General features: G+C 39.5%; 2 protein-coding genes across 2 annotated transcripts; both read left to right on the forward strand.

Annotated features, from left to right (window-relative positions):
- The first annotated feature begins 4,329 nt into the window (after positions 1–4,329).
- On the forward strand, positions 4,330–14,707 carry LOC105441598 (proton-coupled folate transporter-like). Its single transcript, XM_030993987.1, has 7 exons — positions 4,330–4,334; positions 5,153–5,327; positions 7,051–7,225; positions 7,813–8,094; positions 12,279–12,410; positions 13,548–13,631; positions 14,492–14,707. Exons 1-7 carry the CDS (start codon positions 4,330–4,332, stop codon positions 14,650–14,652), a joined length of 1,014 nt encoding a protein of 337 aa, XP_030849847.1. The 3' UTR covers positions 14,653–14,707.
- Positions 14,708–17,595: 2,888 nt separating this feature from the next.
- LOC100888418 (gastrula zinc finger protein XlCGF26.1-like) lies at positions 17,596–20,162 on the forward strand. The gene is made up of 2 exons (XM_011672840.2): positions 17,596–17,626; positions 18,278–20,162. The coding sequence occupies exon 2, from the start codon at positions 18,408–18,410 to the stop codon at positions 20,049–20,051; it is 1,644 nt and encodes a 547-aa protein (XP_011671142.2). The 5' UTR covers positions 17,596–17,626; positions 18,278–18,407; the 3' UTR covers positions 20,052–20,162.

Here is a 20,162-nt window from a genome sequence, read left to right on the forward strand (position 1 = left end):
TTAGGTAAAAGAATGTATCTTGATAATCAGACAGGCGATCGGCTTATAAAAGTCATGGGGTTCCTAACTGCATGGCCTAAAGGTTTATAATTATCATTGCAGCATAAGCTTAATCTAGGATTTTGTTTCAGAATCTGAGGCAATGTTACCGAGTCACTTAAGTTTAATTAATGAAGGAAGTTAGTCTGAGGTCTACGTTTCCGTTTTGTTAAACGTGATTTTTTTTTTGTACTCATGCAAACTCGGGTTGAAGTGAATCGGTTAGTAGAAATGTCAAATACGGGCCATTTACGAATAGATATCAAGCGACTAATAAATCTAGAATTTGAGGCATTCTTAAATGACCTAGCTTGGATATAACCGGCTGGATCACGCGCTCTGGTTTTGCGTTTATACGACCAAGACATCGACCTCTTAATTGACACCATATATAATTATTTCCGGTCAATTTGACAGCTCAAAAGCCTTCCAGTGATAATTAAGTGTCATAAAAAAATTTCATGCGAGTTGAATTCTTCGAGATTATTTTTCCACTGCCCTGTATGGCAATTGTTAATCGCTCCCAGGGCGGCGATTTCTTTTTCATGACCGGGGGAGACGAAATGCGTGGGACGAGGGAGCAGTGGCGTAATGAGCAAAAACGTTGGGGGGGGGCAGAAAAAAAATCCGCATCACCACTACTCTACATGTTACGCAGGCCCTGGCAGCGTTTTTCAAAGTGGGGAGGGGGGACTAAAGTATATACGATCAGGTAGAGCGAAGCAAGTGGAGCGGAAATTGGCGTGGGGTCCAGGGGCAAAGCCTCGGCGGGGTCAAGGGGCGGAGTCCCATGAAACTCAGGGGTTTTAGGCATTTAATTCAGGTCAGATGAGCATATTTTGATACCTTATTTGTGACATGCACTGACATGCAGGTAAATAATTGGAGCGAGGTCCATTGGGCGAAGCCCCAGAAGCTCAGGGGTTTTAGGCATTAAATTACGATCAGATGAGCATCCAGTGGCCGCCTTAGAGCCCTTGGTGGGGTCCAGGCACAGAGCCCTCAAAGGTCAGGCATTTTAGGCATTTAATTACGGTCAGATAAGCAACCAGGGGCTCGCCTTAGGGCCCTTGTTGGGATCCAGGTGCAGAGCCCTCAAAGGTCAGACATTTTAGGCATTTAATTACGGTCAGATAAGCAACCAGGGGCTCGCCTTAGGACCCTTGTTGGGTGTCCAGGAGCCAGAGCCCCCGGACGCTCAGGGAAAATGTCATTTTAGCAAAAGTTTTAAATCACTGGTATCGAAGTAAAAATAAACCACGCTTGAATTTTATTTTTGGAAGGGGGGACTTCTCCCAAGTGCGAGGGAGCATAGTGAATGAGAGGGGTGAAGGTGACGGAAGTGGCAAGGCCATCACAAGTTTTTTGAAATTTTGGTTGTATTAAAAATTACATTCCTTAGCAAAACAATAGTATAAAACAAGCAATATACTTTGTTTACACTTTACTTTTCTCGGTATTTACTTGTACATTTTGAAGGATATTATGCAAAGGGGCGTAGCTACCGAGTGAGAAGATGTTGCATTTTTATTTGTCTAAACGCTATACTCTTGGCCCCTCCAGAGCCTAAAAAGTGTGTTGCAGTCTTTAGTCAGTATTTGCTATACATTTTTGTTGGCACTTTTTCAAAATGTGAGGGGGGATGACCCCCCCCCCCCCCCCTGAAAAATTGAGGGGGACGTGTACATGCGCGTACCATGCTTTATGTTTATTGTTACGCGGAGTGCAATTTCTGTTGATCCTTTCGCACCATTGCACGGTGACTTCACTTACCTCACAATATACTTTGTACATCGTTAGTGACGTCAGCGTGCAATGGTGCGAAAGAATCAACTGGAATTGCACGGCTGGAGAATGATGCCGTTCAACAGTACTTTTAGCACATGTCATGTGATCAAGAATTGACCAATGAGGTTGCAAGAATCTTAGTAGGCGTTGTATAAAACTATATATAGGCCCAGTATAATATTATAGAGTATTCGTTTTTGTATATATATATATCCATGGTTGGTAATGATACTTCTTTGTGTACAGACATGTGATACGTGACTTGTATACTGTGAATTCAGCTGTGAGGCAGAATTTTGAGGTAAGGCCTACCTTTTAAACACTGTTGCATACATGCCTGCCTCTGCGAACGGCAAATCGTAATACTTCTGTACATGTATCTATACATTGTTGTTGGTAATAGTTTAATGGCGTTCATTCAGTGTTGAATATATACGCCATATCTTCAGTTTTATAAGAAAATCAATTATACATAAGAAAACTGAGAAGAAAGATTTGTAATCACATAATTAATTAGTCAGTAACGCAATTTTTAATAGGAGTCTCTGGATGGTTTGCAACTTCGTGTTTCTGCATTTTTATAAGTTTAATCTGGTCAGCCCGGTTTGATTGCATGGAAAACTAGCTTTGCCCGATTTGAAACAATATAGGAAAATGATCACTTCCTAAAGTGGTAGATTCTACGTTCCAAGAAATCTTATGGGAAATATTTGGAGGTGAAAAGCATAAATCTAATGCTGAAAGCTTTGTCGTTCTGTGGTCAATTCCTGTACCTTGCCCAAGATTACAAATCGTAAAATTATGTTTCAACATATATTTTTCGATTATTTTTCCATTTCCGTCGGTCTTGTCACTACCCCATAAAGTATTATGTGCGTTAAAGTCTCCTAATATTATTTTTCTTTTAGCTTCTTTTGCATTTTTTTTTTTATAGTATCCAATATCTGTGGTGTTATCCTTTTACATGGGTTATAAAAGTTCACCACTGTGTATATACATTGATTGAAATATATATTCACCGCTTGACATTCCATGTCTTCATGTTCTGTAACTTTGCTATGTTCTAACAAATTATGGAAGTATATAGCACATCCACCTCGTATGCCTGTGTTTATATTTCTATAAACTCCTTCATAATTATTTATATCAAACTGTTCGTTTTCTAATAGCCAAGTTTCTTGCACACAAATTAAATGAATTATTTCTTGTCTATTATTTATGTGAAGTCTCAGTTCGTCTCCGTGACCAATTATGCCCTGCGTATTCCATTGCAGTATATTTAGGGTCACGGTGGCGAACAGACTAAAATACCAGGCCAATAACATTTTGTTCATTTAACATTTCTTTAGTGAGATTGAACAATTTGAGAGCTGCTCCTACAATCAGGCTTATTGGATTATCTTTCTTTTGATTAAAATTTGCAAGAATATATACAATAAATGAAATTATTTCTTCATTACTGGCATTGAAAATGAAGTTTTTCTCCTTTTTGCTAATTTCTCCTCCTTCGTGAACATACTACGTGGTTCCTATACATTATTTTGTCTCTCTCGTTTTATCTCTCTATTTCTCAATCTCTCTCTCTCTCTCTCTCTCTCTATCTCTTTCCCCCTCTTTTTCTCTTTCTCTCTCGCTCTCCTCCTCCTCCCCACCCTTATATATATATATATATATATATATATATATATATATATATATATATATCTATTTCTTTCACTACCCGTTGACCCGTTTACATAAACCGTCGAAGACCATGCAGGGCCTTGTTTCATAAAACTAGTTATCAATATCAAATACTAAATTTCTTTAACAAATTTGCTCTCAGCCAATCAGATGCCACCATTTCAGAAGCTTTTAACAGTTATCGTAACTTTTTAATCATATCAAGTTTCTGTCAGGGTCCTAGCGTGTAACGTGTGCATGATTAATGTGTACATAATTCATGTGTAGGCCTCCATAACGTTACCCACATGTGTTAACGATACACATTTGGCACAGCAAAGCAGTTCACAACTATTTCATTATATTATGCTTCAATATTCCTGTATAAAAGCAAGAATATCGAGTGGTATTTGACTTTTGCATCACTGTGTCTGTATACTAGCACACTATAGATGTTGTTCATAAAGTTGGAATTATATTTCGTATAATTTTTCCATGAAAAAGCAAGAAAATCGATCAAGTGCATGGTATTTGACATTTGCATCACTTTGTCTTTATACTAGTACACTATAGCTGTCACCCATAAAGTCGGAATAATATTTCGTACATCTTTCCATGAAGTAATTGTGACGAAATGGTTGTTTGATTATAATATCTTCTCAGAACCTTAACCCCTAGTTACTCAAATTCCCATAGTCTTAATACAAGAGCCACCCGGTTCCAGTAGGCAATGCCAACGGGTTAATTATAATTTCTATAACTCTTTAGACATATTCTCACGATCACTTCATAAAAATAATTGTGTGAGAAAAAAACTATTTCAACTTTTCATGCTTCATAATGATGTAGGTAGGATACCAATAATAGGGCAAAGTATATCACGAGTGGACCCGATCCCGAGGACGAAATTTTTATTCCCAAACAGGTTTGCAATTTATATATTTCCGTTCTTTCTTCTCAATGGCTGATATGTTCTACGTCATTATCAGCTTGGAAAGAGGTCACAAAAAATTAGACTTTGATTTTTTATTGCTTTGCCTCACTATTTATAAAGGCAAAAAAACGGAATGAACTGTGACTTGAACCTATACTCTATGATTGTATTACGCTGACCTTACCGATTGAGCCAACGATGGGTTATTAAAGTGCTTCTGCATGATTTCTATAGCCCTATCACTCACCCTAACGGTTACGTCATTGCTAATGAGGTAACATATCAGCCAATCAGATGACCGGAAATATTAGCATTAGCAAACCTGTTTGGGGAAAAAAAAATTGCAGCCCGAGGCCATCATTTTTGTGTGTTAATTGTGACTCACTCCACTGAGAAACACTCCTATTCCATTATAGAGGATTAGAGAGACAATCAACGGTGAGTCTCTTTATTTCAACTTAAAGGTTAGCAAGCATAATGTTTGTGGGGAAGGTGAGGGTTGTGTGGGCAGGTGCGTACGCAGGGGGTGTTTTGGGGGTTTACCCCCCCCCCCCCCCCCCTCATGTTTTGTTGTTGCTCAAGGGGGGGGGGGGGCTTTTTTTTTAGTTTTAAAAGAAATCCTCCTTACCCCCCCCCCCCCCCCCCCCCTGATCTGAAACTATATTCAGAATACTTTTAAAAAGAGTTTAAAGGCTACATAGTTCGTATTTGACCTTTTCTCTTCCGTAGATTCATGGAAGGCGTAGCGGGCGACAAATGTGCTTCTTCTCCGGAGCAAGTGACGTCACAGAGCCAGGATGTTAAATTTGAAGGCCAGCTCAAGAGGGCGGTATCTCGTTACATTACAGTCGAAGTACCTCTCGCTCTAACATGTGTCACTTATCAACTGATAACAACAATGAAGGTATTACACAAATTCATTCATTTCAGCCTATTTTGAATGCCAACTTAAATAGAGAGGCCATACATTCCAAAATCAAGAGTTATTTTCATTGGGACAATAATAGAGCTGATGTACAAAAACTGATATATAAACATTTAAAGAATCCTAGTGTGTGAATATATAATGTTCATATAACCCGGAAGAAATGCATGGGGTGTTATTCTGAAAAACTATGGTAGCGTGAAAAAGTGAGAAAAACAAACTGCTGCTTTCATTTTTGACAGTGATCGAAACTTAGGCTCAATCAGGTTTGAAGCAGTTAAGGGAATGCAAAGTTTTGGGAATATTTTGAAAATTGGGTGGATAGTGATTCTTTACAATATTGATATATTTGGATGCCCCTGTGGATGTATTATAAGCACTAGAAAATTTAGCCCCTAAACAACTTCTGCTTTCGAGAAAAATTGAATATAACAATTTACCGGTGCTCCCGATAAATTTTGATAAATTTCAAATAGCGCCTACGGCCGTATAATGGTAGCTGCGACCATGAAAATCTCAAAATGTGTAGTTGTGATATATAATTTCCAAACGGGAATAGCTAATCGGTCGATTTTAGTCAAGAAACATTGTTTTATAGCTTAATTAATATTTTGACCTTGAGAAGGAGCTATACAATATAAAGAGTTTATTATTTATAATTTCATACCTTTAGACTCGATTTCAACCGCGACAACGATCACTGAATATTGTAGGATCGCATATGCTTCCAATATGTTCATTTGAACCAAATTCATGACCCCATACCAAAACTTTGTGTTACCTTTAACTGCAGGGTTTTGTTTGCGGGGCGTGTATTTTGTTTTTTATTTGTTTGTTTTGGGGTTGTTGTTTTTTACAACGTGCAAATGAATGGCTACTGCGAGCAACAAATGTCATTTGATGTTATTCACTGCTCTCCGTGTAATGATATACAAAAATGTTATGGATTTTTGTGTTTTTTTTAACGCATTTGCGTCAAATATTGGATTTGGCGAGGCTTTAATGCTGGCGATTGTGATATTATTTGTCATCAAAGCAAAATGTATAAACAGATTAATTATTGTAACCTTCACAACTCAATCAGTTTTTTAAAATAATGATTTGTTGGTTTTGCATATTCATGTATATAAGTAAACGTTTCAATATATTGTCGTCTACTCTTGCTTGAGAGCACTTTCAACTTTCTTTTTCATAAGGGGACTATAGAGAGGCTGTTCACACCGCAATGAGATAGCGCGGTCTATCGTAGCACCCCTTTTTTTCTAGCGCGCGCTAGACAGCGCTATCTCACGTGGACCACCCCCAAGAGGTGCTCCAGTGGCACGCCGTTTTGGTTCGCCGTGGCTCGCTGTTGGGCGGACCGAAACGACGTTGTACCTTCCAAACCGCAGAGATAGCGCGGTCTAGCGCGCGCTATCTCTGCCGGTGTGAACAGCCTCAAAATCGACGTACTTGATCGCCTTGGTCTTGTAAAGCACCCTCGATTCCATGTATAATGATTTGCATCTGTGCTGTATAATTTCTGATTTGAATGTATACATGCTTTTAGTATTATTGTACTCTCACTAATATTTTCAAAATGATTAGCCATCACATCTACAATCTCTTGAGGATTTGTTATTTCTGAAATTTCTAAAATTGAACTGGAACTTGAACTTGAACTTGAACTTGAACTTGAGTTGCATTATTTCGTTGCTTCCAGGCTGAATATCTCCACGATCGACTCTCAGCGAAATACAATCATTCGCTGATCCACAATAGCTCAGCATCGACGTGTGGGCCAAGCACAAATTTAAACGAAAGCCACATCGAAGATATGATTCAGGCTGAAACCTCCACATGGCTTCTCTACCTGGGTCTAGCGTATTCCGTCCCGGGTAAGCATCTACAAGGTTTATAACCTCTCTTGCGTCACTTCTGTTGCGTTGTTATACCTGCGCTATTAAATCGAGCAAGAAGGAAAGTAGTCCAAAGAATTTTGATTAATTTCTCCCAAATCTAGACTCTCATCTTCCGAAAAACGTTTTACAGTGGGTGCTTTGAAAACATGATCATAGAAGGCCTTGGAAACTGCCTTAGATAACTATCATAAGCACGATTGCATTTTTTTTTTAATCGACTTCAAGCCAATGTCAAGGCTTCATAATTGTATAATAATAATAATAATCATATTAATAATAATAATCTTTTAAAGTCCACTCCAAAATTTATTAAGTTAAACCGAAAATGGAAATTCTTTTTGCCCAATTGATCGTGAGCCCGGCAGCAACTGAGCAGCGCCAGATCGACGTTGCTCTATCCCCTATTGTTGAACGCCAAACAAGGTAATAGCAACTCCCGCCTAAGTATATAAAGGTCATGTTCGGATCATGTCAAAGGTCACTGTCATGTTCGCATAATGTGTTGATTTCGGGAAAGTCTTTCCGATCGCGTTCATCACCATTTCTTCTCTTTTATCTCACAGGTGTTTTCATGGTTATTCTTCTCGGCTCCCTGAGCGATAGTTTAGGCCGCAAGCCTGCTCTGTGTCTGAACATCACAGGCTGCTGTCTAGTCTCCACGGTCTACCTGGGCATTGTCTATTACCAAGCGCCGGTCGAGTACTTGCTGATAAGCGACTTCATCTCCGGCGTGACCGGAGGACAAGCCTTGCTTCTGTCGACCGGTGCAGCTTATGTGGCGGATGTGACGTCAGAAAAGTCCAGGACGCCACGAATCATTTTTCTCGAGACAATATTCTTTATAGGTAGGCAATGCAAAAAATAGAGGCAAATGTAGGCCTACACGTCATCTCCATTTGCCACTATACTCCCTTAGGGGCTGTTTCACAAAGATCCTAAGTCGAACTTAACTCCAAGTTGGACTTAAATATTATGGAGAGCCAATTGAAGCCTTAAAATGAGATATATTCAAAAGCAAAAAATCAAAGTATTTTAGACTTTTCATAAATTCCACATCAAAAATATAAAATCTCCTTGATAATGGAAGTATGAATGATTTTAATCAACATTTTATGCATTTAAAAAATAACTTTTACAAAACAACGGATTTCCATAAGTCCAACTTAGACATATTAAGTTCAACTTAGGATCTTTGTGAAACACTCCCCTGGTTTTTAACGGGTACCGGTAGGGATTCCATGATGCTATGTGAGCACTGGTATTAGATGTAGCGGTTTCAAGCCATATAGTCGTCTGTTTCCACTTTCCAATATGTAGTGCGTCGTTATTACTCGCCGACACCGGGGGGGGGGGGGTGTTTCACAAATATTCTAAGTAGAACTTAACACTAAGTGGGACTTGAAATTTATGGACAGCCATTGGAGTCTTAAAATGAAATATATTCAAAAGCAGAAATTTAAGTATTTTTTATACTTTTTATAAATTCCACATCCAGAACATGAAATCTCCTTGATGATAGAAAATATAAATGATTTGAATAAACAATTAATGCCTTTCAAAATAACTTTTTTAAAATATTTTCAAAGATGCTAATGGCTTTCCATAATTTTTAAGTCCAACTTAGAGATAAGTTCGACTTAGGATCTTTGTGAAACACCCCCGGATGTAATATGTGTATAGATCTTCCAGGCAGCGAAACTGTTGCCCACCAACTTGCCTCAGATTCGATGGTGGGGGAATGTATGATTATGAGATTTCCCTATCGGACGGTAGATAGATCGAGTGGATTAGGCCTATATAAAATTGAAACCCAAGATTCACAATACCTATTATCAGGTAATAACCCCCCCCCCCCCCCGGGCCCCACCCCTCGTATGGTTTTCAGTTTCCCCACGTGACCATTATGTGTCATTTGAACCCTTAAAGCCTCGAAATGCGAACGTCATAGGTTTGAGCCTCGGCGGGGGCGGTACTAGATTCCTTAGACAAGACGTAATCTACATTTAGTACTGATATCGGTAGCGTAGCTAGTGCTTGGGTCATACTTATTGTGTCACCGAATCAGATAAAAAGTAGTTTTAAAATATAACAAAGTCGTAGTCGATGGTTCAAACAGAATTTGATGACTGGAAATGTAAATACAAAATATTATACTATAATTTTGGAAAGAGATTTAGCTCGTAAGGCATAATGGCACCATTATCATGATTATATTGGGAATTTTTTCTTATGACTGTTTTTTGTATTCTTACAAAATGGGCAAATCCTCATTTTAATGTAGATTCCACTGATAACTCGGTGTCTTTTTCTTAGCTCTTATCCTGGCACAGGGCTAATCCCCATTGTGGCAAGCCACAAATCCCCCAGTGCCAAGTTTATTTTGAGATAATCGGATTAACGCGATGGTGCTATCAATAGCGTGTGCGAAACACAAGGCACAGTACTATGGGCACAGTACTACGGATGCTTGCAAACATGCAAGAAGCAGCGAAGCGTTAGCTTGCTCGCGTGTACAAAGCACCATAACGGTAGCGTGCATGCAAGCTTATGGCAGGATATGATCGAGTTAAGCTCGTTTTCTTACTATATATTTTTTCCCTCTAGGTATGGGTGCAGGGCAGATCTCTCTTGGAACGGCATTGCAATACAGTCCTGATCAATCATTTAAGAAGTACATAGCACCACTATGGCTGGCTCTTGGTTGTGCACTAGCGTCGTTGGCGTATACTGTTCTTCCAAACGTCCTGATAGAAACGGTGGATAGACGGAAAAGAAGAAAAGTTGTTAAAGTGAGGGTGTTGGTATCTGGGATTGTTGATATAATCAGGGTAATTTTTTTTTCTTCCGCACTTTTCTTTACTGTTATTACTTCACTACATTTTCATTATTGTTAGTATGATTAGTATTGTCACTGCCATTATAATTGGTATCATTATTTTTATAATAACCATCATTATCATAATCATTATTGTTATTATTATCATCATTGATTTTATTCTTATTATTCCTAATATTGTATTACTATTGTATTTATTATTATTATCGTCACTATCATAATCATTATTAAATCATTATTTTCATCATTGTCATTATTATTTACATTAAAGGTAAAGACCAGTAATGGTCATGCGGTTGCATTGTGAAAGAAACGTTGTGGAATCGATCAGAAAAGGTTGATCATCTAGCATCTAGCATCTGCAAGGTTCTGGAATCATCAAAATGATAAGAAATTTGGCCCATTCTTCGTAAAGTTACAAGCACTATACACAGAAAGATGTATATGGGACTACCCTATCTCTCTCACACGACCATGAGAGAAATAAATTTACCAAATATATGAATTAGTAGGCGGTTTCCCGGCAAATTTTTTATCATCATGTATTATTTTTTTTTATGAGCTTCCATTTCATTTTTTGAAATTGGGGCGTTACCAATACTGGTCTTTACCTTTAATACTATCATTATGATTTGAATTACTGATATTATTATTATCATTATAATCATCATTAAAATCATTATTATTATTATCGACGCCCCTGGGTCTACCTAGATATATGAATGAACTATTGATATACATTTCGCAGAAAGTGCATTCGCTGGCTCCCTTTTGTTGCGAGGGCTTTTGTATGCCCATTTATACATACCAGTTCATCGTCAATGTTTGTGCCCAAATATGTATAATAATCTTGCCCTGTAATGCTTCACTTCGTTTGCTTTCTACTTTCTGGATCCTGCATGAAATCAAACAGGATTAAGTCAATGCAATACATACGTATTTATGTGTCATCGTCTTGAGTTATAATTCTTCTTCTTCTTCTTCTCCTTCTTCTTCTCCTTCTTCTTCTTCTTCTTCTTCTTCTTCTTATTATTATTATAATTTAAGGTGATAATGTACTTGGTTTTTATGATTTCAACAGTCATTACCGCCAAATGCCAAACATGATATACTAAAGTCGTCACTCTTTTTACACTTCTCTTTTTCTTTTCCATCAATCAGATCAACACCAATGGCAGGCGATTAAAGGTGATAATGTATACGGTTGTTATGATTTGTATAATCGTAACAGCCAAATGCCAGTCGCAATTAACTGTAGTTTACAGTCTTGGGGAGCCGTTCTGTTTCAACCCTCTGATGGTTTCTACTCTGAACATCGTTGGGACAGCAAGTCAAGCTCTTGGTATGTATCTCTCCCTCTTATTCTTTTTCTTCTTCTTTTTTCTTTTACCTCTTCCTTTTCTTTTCGTTTTATTCTTCTTTTTCATATTTCCCGTCTTCTTTTTCTTCCTCGTTTTGTTCCCCTATTTCTTCGTCTTCTTCATTTCCTCTTCTTCTACTTCTTTTTGATCTTTTTTCTTCTCATTCTATTTCCCTTCTTCTTTTTTAGATGCTTCTCCTTTCTTCTCCTTCTCTTCCTCCTCCTCTTCTTCTTTCTTCCTCTCCTTCTTCTTTTTCTTCTTCTTCTTCTTCTTCTTCTTCTTCTTCTTCTTCTTCTTCTTTCGTTTCATTAAACTGCTCATGATGTCCATACTAACCATCTTTGGTTTATGAAGAAAAGATTTGGGTATGTTTTCATTAATATCATTAACATTATTAGTAATTCATGTCGTTGGTCTAGTAGCTTTATCATTATTATTATTACTATTATCATTTTTGTTATTGTTGTTTTTATTATTATTGATGTTTTTATTTGGGGGCGTACTTATTATATTTATTACCCGTTTACGACGGTGAGGAGCTGAAACAGCGTTAACCCATATACACACAAAGTTAACCCCTTTCCGGCTGTAAACACATTTGACAAGATTGAACAGTTTGGCAAAGTAAGATTATAAAAAGCACTGAAATGCCAGAAATAGGAAAAGTTGTATTTTCTATCTTCATTGTCACGGCTAGATCAACAGTGAAACATGCATTTCTTGTGAAACTTTGACCTCGTATTTAAACTTCTTATTTAGAAATTTTTTATTTATTTATTTATTCATCTTTTTTTTTTTTTAAATTCTTTTATTTTGATTTTTTCCTCGTCAGGTATGATATTCGGCGGTGCTGTCCTGGGTTGTATTTTGAGTGAGAACTGGATTCTTCAGCTGAGTTTCTGGAATACCGCACTTTTTTTTCTTATTATTGCTCTAGCACAAAAAGGTTTTCAATTATTTATTGGTAAGTAAAATGACTGTGAAGTTTAATTCCCCTCTCAGGGGAAACCCACTACCTGTGTGTGTGTGTGTGTGTGTGTGCTCTCACCTCAGCATTCTTGTGGGGTTTTATGTGCGCTTCACATACCCCTTGTGAGGCATTTTTACTTTGTGGGGTATTTTTTCAGGACCCCACAGAGTAAAGTCTTTCAAATGACTGTATATTCGGTGTCCTATGCCCTGCGGGGCATTAGAAGTGGTACCCCATAAATGACATTTTGTGAGCGTGTGCTAAAACTTGCACACTTTTTTATGGTAACATCGTAAGCACACCGCCGGGTTGTTATCGCCAGGTTGTACATACCCCACTAGTAGGGGACCACAAGGTATATCTGGAACGCACAGAAATACCCCACAATCAGGTGCCCCACAAAGGCCCTGATGTGAGAATGCGTGCCTTTGTGTGTGTGTCTGCAATGTGCGGAGGTGGGTGCGCGCGTGCGGGTGTCGGGGGAGTACTCTACTGTGTGTTGTGTGCGTGAAGTGGTGCGTGCGCGTGCGGTTAAGCGTGTGTGGGTTAGAGTGTGGGTGTTAGCTGGTGAGTGGAAGGAAACATAACTTTACATGAATAGGCCTACATTGAACATCAAGTCTTAAAGACCCTATCCGAGGAAATACAACTTGATTTAAATTGAAAACTGAATCAATGTAGAATGCAAATATAAAGGAATAAAAAGTACATACCCTTTCGTTATTGCACAAAAGCATATTAAAACCTCACTTTCTGCACCCCTCCAAATTACGGGAGAACGTACAGGGGTCAAATTTGCCGCAGTTACAGTGATGACATAACATGTGGACCCGACCGGTTGACCTATAATATGGCTATATACTTGAGGCCACTAAAATGGCATGTAATTGATATTGTAACGTATATCTTATAAAACCTCTCCGTTGATTTATAATTCATTCATTTCATTTTCAGTTCTGATATGGTCTTTGATATAACTTAAGATTGACAATTCCAAATGAAAACGAAAGGAATACACATTTTCATTCCTCATGGAGATTTTTTTCTTCTTATTATTTTCAATTTTTTATTTTATTTAGATGTTCAATTGAATCCAATATGACTAATTGCCTTTTCTTTTTCTTTCCGTAGCTGCCGGTATCGGGGTGTTTAACGCCATATGTTTCCCTGTCCTACGATCACAACTCTCCAAGCTAGCGACTGAACACGAACGGGGTATGCATACCCAGAGGGAGTCGGGCTAACTCGGACGCGGGGACAACTCGGCCCGTTGCGAATACGGGGCAGAGTTTTCTCGCCATAATTGTTTTCTTTTTAATGATTTTTGTGTAGGGTTAAGGGTTAGGGTTAGGTTTTAGAGTTAGGGTTAGGGTTAGGTTTTAGAGTATGGTTTTAGGGTTAAAGTTAGGTTATCAGATGCTGGGCCCCGTATTTGCAGCGGGAATCCGAGTTAGCCCAGAACCAAAAAGAGATGTATTACTTTCTTATGATAAAGTTTTTTGCAAGTGTTTCCATAGTGACTACCTTATTGTGGCAGAAGTCAGAAAGAGATGAGCAGTTATTATACACATTTTTTAAATTCAGTTTCTGAGTTTTCGTTATTAATTTGTCCAGCTTTACTCTTCGTAAAAACGAATATCCTTGCATTCGATTCGACTCTGTTGGTACTTTGGTCGCCCAGTTCGGGGGCGCGGGGGGGGGGGGGGGGGGGTTATAGGAGCACTAACTTTTTTCTTCTCCAAATTCGTGAGAAAATATTTAGCGACGAATCACCCCCACCCTCTCCCCTTGCGCCAGGGGGGGGGGTCTTCTTTTTTATCTACAAAAATGTTTAAATTTACCTGTTTTTTGCCAGGGGAGGGGGCCCGGGCCTCCCCCCTCCCTCTGGATCCGCCAATGATGTGTGAGCCTACTTCAATTTCTGTTAAATGATTACGCTGACAGGTTTTTGTTTCGGGGCTTTGAGACACAACTTTTGTATACAAATATTACGTTGCAATCACTCTCCAAACTTTTTAGGGATAAAATGATTAGATTTTGTAAAAATATTGATGTTTTTGTTCTCCTTTTTGCAGGTCTGATGTTGGCCTTTGTCGGATGTATGGATAGTTTAGGGGCCTTATTGACACCCATCATCCTTAATAATATTTACTCAGAGACCGTCTCGTTTTATCCACCTTTGGTCTTCTTCTTCAGTGCAGCGTTTCAGGTCATCCCTACCGTCAGCGTCGGGTAATTTGATTTCTTACAATCTCTCTCTCTCTCTCTCTCTCTCTCCTTTTCTCTCTCTCATTCTCCTTCTCTCTCTGTCACTGTCACTGTATTTCTATCTCTCTCTCACTATGTTCCTATCGCTCTCTCTCTCTCTCCCTCTCTCTCGACCTACTGTTTTCTATTTGCTTTGGTTTTTATATTTTGGAATAGCGTTAATATTGAGTTGGCACAGTCGAATGACCCATCTTGTGCAGCCATCATCGAATCATGTGTTTCAAATTACACATCTTTGCCCTTTATTTTTCTCTGATCAATGCACTAATGATAGCTCATTGTTAGAATAAGACTCTTTTGCATTGGTGAGAGCAGCCAAATTTCATTTTAGCCTGTATAACATTAATGTTATTATAGTTTCTTACTTTATCTCTCTCTCTCTCTCTCTCTCTCTCTATCTATCTCTCTCTGTCTCTCTCTCTCTCTATTCTCTCTCACTCCTCTTTTACAGCATCCTACAGTGCAGGCATAGAAGAGAAGTTAAATATCACGTGATCAATAGGGAGGATATTGAAGAACACAGTAAAGCATCATGACGTCACAAAGCAATCAATCGGACATCTGACAAATATGATCGACTCTTATTTTTTTTCGCAATGGAAATCTACAAAAGCTAACTTGCTTTGTTGCGCAATGGAAGTGTCACCGAATGAAAACAAAAACCGGACGGGGGTACATAAGCGGGTATATAAGATAGACAATTTATTCCCCTAAGTACAGACAAGTCGATCCCCCAATAGGCCCTCTTCATCCACCCATGCACCGTGGTAACAGGTTGCCATTTCCCCAAGCATTACGACCACATGCAGATTAACAGTGCCATTTACATTGTGATGGGGGTACGCCCCCCCCCCCCAATCAAATGATCACACAATTTTTAGTAAAACGATCCCCAAAAGAAAAAGAGAGACAGAAGGAGAAGGAAAAAAGAAATACGGATGAAGACAAGTATGATGGGCCCCATCTGATCTATGCACCCTTCCCTAAGAGACAGGCGCGGATCCAGGATTTCTTGGGGGTTTTGGGGTCCAAATTTGAAATCAATTTGAAATTTATTGTGCTGAAATAAGAAAATCGTGCCGGCCAATATTTCGCTCAATTTTTTTTTTTTTTTTTTTTTTTTTTGGGGGGGGGGGGGGGCCTCGAAAATTTGAAAAATTGCACCCCCCCCCCCCCTTGAGCGCCAGGGGGGGGGGAATCTCCCAAAAAAGGTAACATTAACGTTAAAAAATGTAAAAATACACACATTCTTTGCTACCAGTCTCTAGCTGATTGATAGAACCTGACGTAGTTTACTCGTTTTTATAGAATTATTATTTCACCAAATATTTACTATATTTTTATGAAGCATTATAGTTATATATGTATATTTTGTACGTACTGTACACTGCCAAAATGTTTATGTATATTCTCAATTACATTTTGCAATGTACATAACTGATACATCGAATGATGATCATGATACTAATAATAATATGTAACAAATAAACAAATAAAGACGAATCCAGGTCATATTTATTTTTGTTCTGATTATTTCATTTTGTTGTCTTGTTGTGATATTCTGGGCCCCATCTTATATAAAAAGTTGCGATTTATCCAAATCAATCGCAAGTCTTCTTACATCAATCGCGTGTTTGCAGTCTCCTATTTAGCACAAAGTTGCGATTGATATACTAAGTTGCGATTAATCGAGTAAGGCAGGGCCCCCATGCACGCACGGGACACCCAAAGTCTCGTCGTGTCACTACATATTCAAAGTGATAACAATATTGCTTGACCGTTAGCGAAGTCGAAAATGGCCCCCTATATATTATGTTGCTCGTCAAAGAAGGATCCCCCCACCCCCACCCCTTAACTCCCGTCAGAGAATCGTAAATCCGCCACTGATATAAAACTTGTAGAATTGGAGAAATAGCGATTGATTGCTGTGCGACATGTGGGGGGGTGCCTGCGGGGGCTGCATGTGCCCACCGCCCTCACATTTTTTGCAGATTTCTTTTCATATGATTCAGGCGCGCCGAAAGTAGTTTGGGATTGGGGGGGGGGGGGAACATTCTTGGGGGCTCACCTTCCAGGGGCAGTGACGTAACGAGCAAATACGTTTGGAAGGGGGGGGGGCAGAAGAAAAATCTGCATCACATTCACTACCAATTGGCGGAGATTCCAGGGAACAAAGCCCCCGGAAGCTCGGGTTTTTTAACGGTCAGATGAGCATACAGTTGACCTCCTTACGGCCCTTGATGCCGTTGATGGGGTCCAGGGGGCAGAGCCCCGAAAGCTCAGGGGTTTTTAGGTAATTAATAACAGTCAGATGAGCATACAGGGCCCCGCCTTACGGCCAATTGGTGGGGTCCAGGGGGCAGAGCCCCCGGAAGCTCAGGGTTTTTTTTAGGTAGGCCTAATTAATAACGGTCAGATCGATGAGCATACAGCATACAGCCTTAGCGGGGCCTTGGTGGGGTTCGGGGGCAGAGCCCCCTGAAACTCGGGGGTTTCAGGTATTTAATAACGGTCAGATGAGCATACAGGGGACCGCCCAAATGGCCCTTGGTGGGGTTCGAGGGCGGAGCCCCCGTAAACTCTGTGATTTTAGGCATTTAATTACGGTCAGATGAGCATATTTTGTGATTGGCTAGGTCACTTATTTTTTTATCTCTCTCTTTCTTTCTTTTTCTCTTTAAAAAACTTTTTCAAAAAGTGAGGGGCCGGGGCTCGAGCCCCCAAGCCCGGCCGTTCTGCAGACCCTGACATACAGGCTAATAAATAAACATGTTTTTCGCCCGACTGTAAATTTGGGAATTTCTAATTGCCAACATGCAACAAACGCATAAAAAGGTGACTTCTTACAAACAAATCGAGAAAAAATACCTGAAAATCAAGTCATTTCAGCAACATTTGTAAATCACTGGTATCACTGATGATCTAATGGATGCATTGTTACTGTAAGTATTTGAGTAAGAATGTGAAGTGAGTAAATTTGAATAAAAATACCAAAAAGAGGAAAATATTGATGTATATTTGTTCACTTTACTCTAAGTTCAGTCCCATGCATACAATTTCGTGTCCTGTCGAAATCGTGTTTGGGGCGTATCAACTAGATTACAGTTCTTGCCACAGATTTTGGCATCATGATGAATAAGAACTGTTTCTTTTTATTTTCATCCTGAGTGACTGTTCTCATAAAAAAATATTAGTGTTGCAAAGATTAGGCTATGTAATAGTCTAGACCCTAATCTATGTCAGACTCTTCGAGAGGCTACGCCCTACCCGCGGCTAGATCTAGACGGTAGACCTCGAGTCTTTGATTTATATGCTCCTTCCGCGTTGCTCGCTTTGCTCTAATTGACACTTAATTACAGTTTTCGCTCTAGTTGTCCCACATTGCAGTTTGGAAGACTTGGCAGACATGTCTGTACTTACTTGCTAGATGCTCATGCTCCACCCTTTAAAATGCTTCTATACAATTTCTTTCACAATTAATGCCATGCATAACTAGAACGCCACTTTATCTTTAAGCAGGATATCGTTGGTCCCTTCTCTTATACATATTAGATATTTATCATTTCTATTCTTTAATTTCTTTTCTTTCCCAGGTGAAGAGGGAGAACCTGTTTCAACTGGTTTGAGGTGATTCCCCACCACGGCAAAATCTGGTTTCAGCATTTCTGATGACAAGATTCTATCGACAAGCTGATTTTGAGGGAAACTCTGTCCACTTGTGATATGGAAGCCCCAGGTATGGATCCTTGTGTCGAAGAAGGAGATTGCAGAGTAATTGTTAAAGTAGAACCTCCAGAACTTAAACCAACTTCCCTACCATTCTCTGGCCAGATCAGTTCTTCAAACTTGTCACAAAGTAGTGCATTTTCTTCTGAATCTTCCTCGCAAAGCACTGCCATGTTAGGAAAAGACTGTGAATTCTGTGAACAACCACAGGAAGAAATCCAGATTTTTGGTCCGAATTCCTCAAGAAATAGCAAATGTTCTTCAAGCCCACTACAAAGTAACATATTTTCTGCTGAAAGTTCCCCATCGAGCACTGCCATGTTAGTAAAAGATTGTAGGAACGCTAGTGCAGAGTGTATGACTGGTGCCAATCATGATGAAGGTATAAGAAAAGGGACAACTGAGAATATTAGCACTGAATCACCTGGTGTCCCTCAGGGTACATTAATAGGTACTCCAACAACTTCATTTCGTTCAAATGAAATGAGGACAAACCATTCTATGACTTCATTAGAAAAAACTTTAGAGCTTGTAAAGAAGAGAAAGAATGGGATAAGTAAGGTTGAGGGTGAAAGTTGCAAGAAGGCTAAGAGGAAGCGAAAACCAACAAAACCTATCAAGTTTATGGAATACTGCAGTGAAGCTGAAAGAATTGTTGTTGGAAACCTACCATCACCCAAAGCAACGGCTTCTTATTCAACAGATCAGGTTATGTTGATGGAGACAGATTCATCTGCTCTCAATAATGAACAGTTCTCACAGTCCTCAACCCAGCACATGTATTGTCTTCTGAACTTCAAGATATATGAATGCCTCCAGTGCGGCCTAGGCTTTGCCTCTGAGAAAGCAATGAATGTCCATATCCGAACCCATTCTAAAGAAAAGCCATACTGGTGTACAGAGTGCGACATCGGCTTCACAGAACATCAATTGTATATGGCGCACAAGCAGAGTCATAGGCCATGTAAATGTGACGAATGCGGTGCATGTTTTGGTAACGGTTCAACCTTGAAAAACCACAAGCTCCTTCACTTACAGTCAAAGAACTTCAAGTGCTCCGTGTGCCCCAAGATGTTCAAGCAGAGGGCTGGATTGACATGTCATATGAGGTCTCATACTGATGAGAGGCCATACCTGTGCAAAGAATGCGGCGCTGCCTTTGTGGACAATAAATCCTTGCAAAACCACATGTCAGTTCACTCCGACGAGAAGGCCTTCAAGTGCTCCGTGTGCCCCAAAATGTTCAAGCAAAGGGCTGGGTTGGCTCATCATATGAAGCATCATAATGATGACAAGCAATACCTGTGCAAAGAATGCGGGGCTGCCTTCGCTTACAACATACACTTGCAGAACCACAAGGCAATTCACTCCGATGAGAAGACCTTCAAATGCACCATTTGCCCCAAGATGTTTAAGCAACGAGCTGGATTGACTGGTCATATGAAGGCTCATACCGACGAAAAGCCGTTTATGTGTGAGCTGTGCGGTAAGAGCGTCAAGACGAAGTCCACCTTGAAGAAACATCGAATGATACATTCTGAGGAGAAACCTTACCAGTGTCCACTGTGTCCTCAAGCTTTCAAGCAGAGAGCCGGTCTTTCACAACACAGTCATAAACACGGCGAGGGAAACCCTTACTAACACGATGACTACTGAAAATTATAATTCCCTTAGGCTTAAAGGTATAGACCTGTTCTGGTCATGCGATTGCATTGTGAAAGAAACGTTGTGGAATGGATCAGAAAAGGTTGA

This window comes from Strongylocentrotus purpuratus, unplaced genomic scaffold, assembly GCF_000002235.5.
Source record: "Strongylocentrotus purpuratus isolate Spur 01 unplaced genomic scaffold, Spur_5.0 spur5_scaffold_20, whole genome shotgun sequence".
NCBI lineage: Eukaryota > Metazoa > Echinodermata > Echinoidea > Camarodonta > Strongylocentrotidae > Strongylocentrotus > Strongylocentrotus purpuratus.

What these genes read in the sequence shown, in the direction of transcription:
- LOC105441598 (XM_030993987.1), top strand. An exon ending in CGAGACAATATTCTTTATAG is followed by an intron (nt 8,095 to 12,278) that starts GTAGGCAATGCA and finishes TTTCCTCGTCAG; the next exon opens with GTATGATATTCGGCGGTGCT. An exon ending in AGGTTTTCAATTATTTATTG is followed by an intron (nt 12,411 to 13,547) that starts GTAAGTAAAATG and finishes TTCTTTCCGTAG; the next exon opens with CTGCCGGTATCGGGGTGTTT.
- LOC100888418 (XM_011672840.2), top strand. Translation starts at nt 18,408, where the DNA reads ATGGAAGCCCCAGGTATGGATCCTTGTGTCGAAGAAGGAGATTGCAGA.